Source organism: Micropterus dolomieu, linkage group LG01 (assembly GCF_021292245.1).
Source record: "Micropterus dolomieu isolate WLL.071019.BEF.003 ecotype Adirondacks linkage group LG01, ASM2129224v1, whole genome shotgun sequence".
NCBI classification, from domain to species: domain Eukaryota; kingdom Metazoa; phylum Chordata; class Actinopteri; order Centrarchiformes; family Centrarchidae; genus Micropterus; species Micropterus dolomieu.
Window position 1 is genome coordinate 40,997,805 of NC_060150.1, and position 8,980 is coordinate 41,006,784.

Sequence of the window (8,980 nt, forward strand, 5' to 3'; positions counted from 1 at the left end):
AATCAGCAATTAGGAAATGAGTGGAAGATGACGCATGAGGCACAATAAAATCATTTAGTTGTGTTTTTAATTTAAGATAATAGGAATCAAAATATGGTGACATCTATCTTCAGCTGAAGTTAGATATCAACATCTTTTGCTTAACTAGTTAGCTAAAAGTAATGGATAAAAGGTTGAAATACCGTACGTATGCTAAAAGTAATGCGTCAGTGGTTAAATAGTTAGCTAAAAGTTACTGATAAATGGTTGAAACACCTTAGTAAAAGTAATGGATCAAGTAATGGATCAATGGTTAAATTGTTAGCTAAAAGTTATGGATAAATGGTTTAAATAGTTAACAATAGCACAAAGTTACGGATAAAATGGTGAAATAATTAGCTTAATGTTATGGATAAACGTTCATAATGTTAGCTAAAAGTTACGTATAAATGGTTTAAATAGCTAAAACATAGATAGATAAATGGTAATGTTGTTAGCACAAATGTTAACCTGACCAAACAAACCCAAACACTTGAATTGTGTGAAACATTATTGTAACGATATCCACTTTTACATAGTAAAAAGTGTTCAATAACATCCAGTTTAAAATCAATTCAGAAGAACACATTTGGAACATGACATGTCGATGAGTGGATACTTAAAGGTATAAAAGATTACCTATTGTGTTTTTTGTATACTTTTATATATATATATATTCCACTGAGACAGGCTACGTTGCACAATCCAAGCATCAGGAGAGTGTACCAAACAAACAGTGGTGTTGGCATGCTGGTCTTCATGGCTATGCAGTCCGACAGCAGCAGCTTCATTAGTGGCCCTCTGTATGAGGCCTGTTTCCCGTAATGACTCCAGCTTCCTCCATTTTGCTGGATAAAAAACATTTATGTGCGAGAAAGTAAGCTCTTTTAGTAGTGAGGAAAAGAATACTTCTCACTGGCAGTTGTATATTTTTGAAAATGTGAATCTAATTTTACTGATTAAGTTTTATGGGTCTAGCCAATGACAAAGAAAAAAATCCTCAATCTGAGTAAGCAAATGACAACACTTTTATTTTCCTCCATCAGCTCCTTATGTAACTCCATCCATCCATCGTCAAACACTTTTCCTGCGTACAAGGTTGCGGGGCCTTATGTAACTCCTTAGTTCCTATTTAAAACAGCTGATTAATTGTATTCAGAGGATAGAAAATAACTACAGACTTCTGACATTTAAGGATGACTCCAACTTTGGAACAAAGGCTGGTGCGACTGCTTCTTGCATGAAATACTGCACCACTGAAATGAGTCACGTTCCTGTCATCCTGGACAATGTTGCTCACACATTTGTCAATATACTGATGCAACACATTAATTATTTCAGAAATAGTTTTCATTCTTTCTACAAGTCAATTTCTACAGAGAGACTCTTCTTATGGAGATGAAGCACTGGAATAAAAACAGGAGGTTTATTTAACTGATGTCTTTAGTTTCCTCCCAGTAGTAGAGGCGTTTATTGTTACTTACTGCTTGTTATGTACCACTAGGTTCCTGTTTATGCATCTTTTTCTCCTTGTGTATCATCAGGAAAGCACCATGAATGCCAGAACTACCTCTTGGTATACAGTTTCCACCGAATGTTTTATGAGCACCACCTCTGCATTAGCTGCAGGCACTTCTTTAAAAATCTGCTCTCCTCAAGCTGTGTGGATTTAACAGCTTACAGTTTTTAAGTTCATGCCAACTGAGCCATTTATGTAAATCTCAAAATCAACTAGTGATATGATACAATTTCAGATTGCATGTTGACCCCAAATTCCAAACCTGTGAGGAAAGAAGCTGGGCCTAAATGGCACCTTGTTTCTCAACTGAGTTGAGTTGCTCACCCCTCCTAATTACAGGACCCCTGTTGGTTGGATGGATGGCAGCACAGGAGCCAATCCTGGAGTGCCTACCAGCACGCTGGAGCAGTTTGACATGCCTTTTTGTTTTTAATGATCAAGTGGGCTCCTTAAAAATGTTTCCCTGCCTGTCCGTCCCATACAGGGGAGCAGAGAGGTAGAGGGTTTAGACAGTTCAGACAGCCACAGTGCAGCAAGCCCCCTCTCCCCTTCACGAAGCTCGATCCAGAGAGCTGCTCCTGATCACAGGAGGCCAGAACTTCAACACCTTTGCAGGTAAGGACTGATCTGATGCTGATCTGATGCTGCATGTGCTAAAGTTTATGCCTGCAACTCCAATGTAATTGTCTTCGGATGAAAAGTCCTCTGATTTATTCACAAGTGTGAAACTGTAGAAGACAATCTCTCTTTCTGAGCGCAGCAGCTGAAATTTAACAGCCATCCGTGTAGTAATGGAGACGAACAAGCTTTTGGCTGTGTGATTGTTCAGCTCAGTCGCTTTACTTTATATTCTGAAATTCCCAACTAAAGACTTATTTTTCTCAGTAATCCCTGAAAAGCTCTATCACAGCATGTTCCCAATCCTCTCTATTGTCTTGGCAGCAGCCAGTTAAATAAAAGCTCTCTCTTTGTTCCAAGTGCATTGTCTTCTCAGTTCCGTATCTAACAATTTGCTGAAAAACAAGACATAGTCATCAATCAAAGTCTGGATGCATTGTAATATGACAGTATAATGCCAAAAGTTCATACTGTGTTAACCATTCTGAAATCCAGCTCCAACATGATCAGTGAACATTGTTTCTGTCTTTTACCTCAGGAAGCACATAAAACAGAAAATGGCACGGGTTGGACGACCATCGCTTTCCCTGATCCACACGGGATTCCTGTTATCTATTGTTTTATTACCTGGTGAGACTTGATTTACTTGTTTTAGGCTGAAATGTGTTGCATTTAGAGTTTCTCCACAATAACAATAATGCAGCAGTCACACAACTTGAAAATACCATTTAGACTAGTGGTTCCCGACCTCTCCAGTTTATAAGCCCTTAAAACAAATCCGTGTCTACTTGCAACCCCTGGTCACAGGTTATGCCTTTCACTTTAAAAGTCCAAAGCAAGATGTTTCTTTCTTCATTTGAAGGGATTTTAGAAGCCAGAGGAGGGTAAATAAATATTTCACAGAAGAAAAACAGCAAACATTTGAAAAACGGCAGAAAAATAACCATTATTTTGTGTAAAAGAATACATTTAATACATTTAATCATCCTAATTCCTTTGCCTTACAGAACACTTTAGTTAAATGTGTTTGTTTTTGACAGTGATCAGTTCATTTACTGAGATGTACACTTGCTCAAGTATCATATACTTGAGTTGAGTGTGACCTTCTACTTCTAATGCAGTAAAATTCAGAGGAAGATATTGAACATTTTACCTCACTACATTTATCTGATAGACATAGTTTCTAGTTACTCTTATGGTTGGGACTTTACACAGAAAATGCACGATCAGTTTATAAATTTTGACACAGATTAGGCTAAACTAGCCTAATTAAGTAAAAGAATTTTGAACAACTACAACATTAAAATGCTACTTTCACCTAAATGCATCAGGAACAATATAATAATAATTTAAAGTAATAAATTATGCAACAATTTAAAAATCACATGTGATGTTTGCATTACAAATACATTTATTTTTGATACTGTATTTTAATAGCCTGCCATGTTGATTGAACTACTTCACACTCTTTCCAGAGTCATAAAAAGACATCTATGCCTGCTCCTCTGGGAGATTTTCCAAATTAGTAAACTAGACGGACCGGAAGTTTCTGCCATAATAAGCTGACTTGGCTGTTTTCTCATAGTCATAAACTTCTGAAGAAAACTCCTGGTGGAACAGAAGACAGTCCACATGTGGAAACAGAGATGTACACAGACGTGTTCCCTCTCTTCCACCTACTTTTACAGTATATCGGTAATTGGTTTGTGTGCGGGCCCACTCTTTGTAGTTTTACAGGTTAGCTTTAAGGAGGCCCCCAGTATTTGCACAAACTCTACGGGTCTGGTTCAAAGCCAAACTGAGTGTACATGGGGCTGGGTGGGGGGCTGGAGGAGGAGGAGGGAGTGTTTAATCTGCAGGATGCTGCCTGTACTGGGGCGCCAGAGCCCCAGCACCTGCAGTGTTTCACCCAGGGGCTTATTAGCAGGATAGCGTTTTCCCTGATGTTGAGAGAAAGCTCAACATCTGGTCCTAGTCAGCTAATGTCCCTGCTGCTGCTAATGTGGCTGCTCCTTGTGTTTTACAGAGTTTCTGGGGGCCGTTCCAGTGGAGCAGCACAGGGAGGAGGGAGGTGAGGACCAGTTATGTGACATGTTGGACATGTTGGCTTTTCAGTCACTGAGGTCAAAAATAAATTGAAAAAAAAAAAACTTATATCACATTAAAAACTTAAATCACAGACATTTATAAGGGATTATCGACTATTTACATGAACATAATTGATTAACCATTTAAATAAGTTTTCATGGGAAATGGATAATTAGCTGGATCCAGTCTCTCAAATGGGGAAATTTCCTACTTTTTTGTCTTATATATATATATATATATATTGGGCAAGCTACTTGGAAAATGTAGTGAGCTAAGCTACTAGCTACTCTTCATTAAATGAAGCTTCACTACACAGAAGCTACCCCCCAGTGAGATGTAGCAAACTAAGCTACAGCAACGTGGCTAAAGTAGCTTAGTTACATCTAAGCTACTTTTAATTTTTTATATTTTATAGTTAGGTCATATATATATATATATGTATATATAGGTTTATATTGAACTAACTTCATTCCACAGTAGCAATAGCAGACTAAAAACCTGTGTGTGTGTGTGTGTGTGCGTGTGTGCGTGCGGGAGAGGAGCTAAATCAGACACACAGAAACTCTCCTACTTATTGCCATATCATTGCAGCTAAATGTATTTCCTCATGCAACAAACAAAAGAACCATTGTTGTTTGTATAAAGTTACTTAATTATCACATCATTAATTAATTATATATTTTTTATTGTTTATATGTGAATTTGTGCTCTGGCAACATTGCAACCTAAACATTCGTGGCAATGGGCGAGAGAGAGAGAGATCTCATACATAGAAACAAGTTTCTGTCACTACATATCAAAGTTTCCTCCTCACTAGAGGAAGAGGTGTCCAGGCTGGACCCCGATCCTTCTTACAGGAGGTGTTACAATAACTATCACAATAGAAAGTAAACTCAGTCGCGCGTGTCTTTATTCCCTGCAGCAAAGTCGCAAACATCAGCCCAAGGATCAGTACGTGATGTCACCGTCACACGGAAGCGCTTCTGCCGGCTGCACATTCAGGTCCGTGTGTGGCGGTGGCGTCACTTACTGATCCTTCAGAAATGCTTGGGAAAATGTAGCGTGTGTGGAAGCTACCGCGCTACTCGTTCAATAAAAGAGCTTCGTTATAATCACAAGTTGCAGCACTAATCCAATCCAATAACTCTGCCGGGAGTAGGTTTGTGAATGCTATATTGTTATTTTTTTATTGGCTGTGTCTCAGAGAGGAGTTGATCCGTTTTGGCTTCAGTTTGTGGTGTTGTAGTGTGTTGTATTGGATTGCTTTATATGATTTTTAACTTGTTCCTGTTGTTCATCTATTTAAATCAAATATCAAGGAACATCTTGTCCAACTTATCCACGAACAAAAACTAGAACAGGAACAAAAACTGCAAGGCAATGTTCTGAACACATACTGTATATAAAGCTAAACACAAACAAGCTCAGCCCATTTATCTTTAACATCAAAAGATTATATCTATCAAAATTGCTAATTGACCCTTTTACACTCCATTACACGTTTTTAGTCAGTAAGCTTTAGAGGTGTAGATTATGTTACCTCTGGACAGAGGCATCTAACTCCTGACAGGAAAGCATGTAAATGCATTTCTAAAAATGTTAGAACTAGTCCTTTAATAACTTAAAAAATATTTACTAATTATAGGATGTTGCAGTTGATTTTTACAGAAGGTTTATTGACTTACAGTAAAAATAACTATTGAAACATGTAAAATAACGTGACCAAATAAAAACATTAATTCTAAACAATATTCCGTATAAAATACAATTCTGTCAACACATAAATAAAAGTCTGTCTGAGGATAAAAAATACTGGAAACATTTCTATTCAGTCTTCCGACATCACTTGTAAAATTCTGGCACCAGCACACTCTTCATTTAGGTCACTTTCTCCCCCCTCAGTGCCTGCAGTGTCTGACAACATGAAAGCCGAGGCCACGGCGAGCCTGAAGAATCTGGTTCGCAACAGAAGGAACCTCCCCGTCCTGCATGTGCCGCAGTTCAAACGCCTGCCGGACTTCTGGGGATGGTACAAGTACTTCACGGAGACCCACAACCAGGAGGGAGTGAGTGGAGTTTGTTTCACATTGATTACTCAGTTTCTCCCAGTCAGAAGTGCAACAGAAACAGCAACTTTTATAAATGAGGCCACAATTTGAGGCTTTTTAATCTTAGATGCACTGAACATTTTAGGCCTAAAAAGACACATTTAAGCAGCTTTTTGATGTAATTTTATCTGGTTCTTTAAGTATTTCACAGCAATTAATTCTTTAATGCACAGACCATGATGATATAAAAGTATTAATATGCATCTTAATATGCTAAGTCACTCTTCAATGCAAATTATGTTCCAGCATGTATTCTTAGCACCAGTGAGAGCTCTGGGGTTTAAGAGTGAGGCTGTTTGGTTTGAGTAACAAGACAGTGAGCTGACAAAAGTACATGCATTCCTGCTCAGAGGATTTGTGTGAATGTGTTCATTTATCCAGTTCATTGTTCAAATTCTCTTGTTTTTAGTTTAGTATTAATCTGTGCGGCACATAAATCATACTGAATTAGAGTACATTTATTCATTTTGTCCCCTTTTCACCCTGTATTTCAGGTTGAGGATATGGATCGTCTGTACTTGGCCTACCTGCAGAACAAGCACAGGTCAGAGGAGGGCCCGACCTTCAACCACTACCTCAAGCACCTCAGTGAAATCTACAAGACTTGTGCCAATTCTGATGATCCAGAGTGCATCTCGGAGTTCACCAGCAAGCCAAAGGCTGCAGTGGTGATGCCCGCCCCCATCAAGTCGGCTGCTGTCAGGATGTGCAACCCTTACATCGACCCCTATTGCCTCTTCCCCCTTGTCCCTAGGGCTGCTGCCCCGGAGCCTGAGCCAGCTCCAGCCAAGGTGCCAGCCCCTATTTTCACCCCCATGCTACCCATGCCTATGAAGAGCCCCACTGGCTTCTACTACTATGCCCCCATCCTGGAGCCCTTCCTGAGTCCTGAGCAGAGGACTGAGCTGCTCAGGATCTGCAACCCTGAAGATGTGGAGTGTCTGCAGTATCACCTGAGGGCAGCTTATGGCTATCGCCCAGCCCCTGGCCCAGCCCCATCCTACGCCGCCCTCAAATGTGACCCCAAGGACCCCTACTGCATGCCCCCTCTGGTCCAGAAAGCCCCCACCGGCTTCTACCACCTGCTCTACCCCAGCTGTGACCCAGCAGTCGATCCTCTGTGTGTGACCAATGGAGCTGCTCCTGCTGCAGTGGGGGCCCCTAAAGAGCAACACTGCAACCCTCTCTTTGACGCTGACTGCAACCCTCTGACTGCCACCAAGCTGTCCGGCCTCACCAAGCCCGTGCTGGAGTACTCCCCCAAGGATGAGCCTTCACCTCCTGCTGCTCCTCTGACCTGCGACCCTGCCTATGACCCATACTGCATACTGGCAGCCGCCGCTGCCCTGCGCAGGCCCGCACCACAGATCCCCGAACACCAGGTCTGAATTTGAAGTCCTGCTACTAGGATTAAATTGTTCATTATTTTGACTAATCTAGTTTAATCTTGCTTGTTGAATCATTTTATTACTCGTCTGTTCCTTTCCATTTGGTTTATTAAATGATGTAGTGAAATTAAATGGGTGTTGCATAATGCTTTCACTTCGTTCTGCTTTGCATCTGTTTTGAACAAAAACACAAATCAATCAATCAACCAGGTCCGCTACAAACTTGGCGTCCGTGGCAAGACCAAGGAGGGCTACGACTGCTATGTGCACTATGACAAAGACTGCACCCCGGTGAAGTCTGGCCCCGAGGCCAAGGCCGACATCAAGGCGCCAGCAAAGACCTTCTGCCATCCGTTCGACCCCAACTGCGGCAAGTTTTCTTCCCCCGGTGGTGTAGTGGCTCCAGGGACCAGCAAGGATGGCATAATCCTGCCCGACCCCGACTGCGACCCAGAGTTCGACTACAACTGCCGCCTGCGACGCGCTCAGCCCGCCGCTGTAGCTGATGAGCCCGCCGCTGCCGAGGAGAAAGCTGCTGATGAGCCCGCCAAGGAGGCCTCTGTTCCACGCTTTGAAGACTTCCTCAGGGGCGTCATGAGCCAGCACAAGTAGATTTCAGAAATAACATGACAACCGAATCAACACCTGCCAGATAATCACTCTGTATATGCCTAATCTTCATGGACTTCATTGACCACAAAACAATCACACACAAAATCATTCAGAAAAAAATCTCTGCTTTTAAATAGTGAATCTGATTTTCTTAGATAACCTAAGGGTCTCCTAAAGGACCAAGCAACATAGAAATAAATGTGAAATTTGTGGATTAAACACTTCATGCGTGTTTTTTTGTAGAAAAGAGTCGTATGTATAGATGTGTAATAGAGTAGGGGTAGTTTGAATTTGTGTGGGCAAGAATTTCTCTCTGTTGTACATTCTCTTTTTCCATTTGAGTTACCCTAAGTGTATTTAATGTTGTTTTTCACATTTGTTTTTCTGTAACTCTAAACCTAGTAATGCTTCATCTCTTTAGGTTTTATAAAGTCCTAAATAAAAAAAACGATTTTGAAATACTTTACTTTCTAGAAGTTAAAACATCCTCACACTGAGATCACAGACACATCTGCTGGCTATTTGAAGATAAAAAGTCTGTAAGTATCCAACACATATTTTGAATGTTTTTGTTACCATCTCATAGGGAGCCTTCTCTGTGAGTGCACACAGCACTTCAGCCCACCAGT

At 40.8% G+C, this 8,980-nt stretch overlaps 1 protein-coding gene across 1 annotated transcript; it reads left to right on the forward strand.

Moving 5' to 3' along the window:
* Positions 1-2,110: 2,110 nt before the first annotated feature.
* Positions 2,111-8,687, forward strand: and2 (actinodin2). The gene is made up of 6 exons (XM_046058746.1): positions 2,111-2,152; positions 2,694-2,785; positions 4,182-4,226; positions 6,146-6,309; positions 6,846-7,733; positions 7,950-8,687. The coding sequence occupies exons 2-6, from the start codon at positions 2,713-2,715 to the stop codon at positions 8,349-8,351; spliced, it is 1,572 nt and encodes a 523-aa protein (XP_045914702.1). The 5' UTR covers positions 2,111-2,152; positions 2,694-2,712; the 3' UTR covers positions 8,352-8,687.
* The last annotated feature ends 293 nt before the right edge of the window (positions 8,688-8,980 follow it).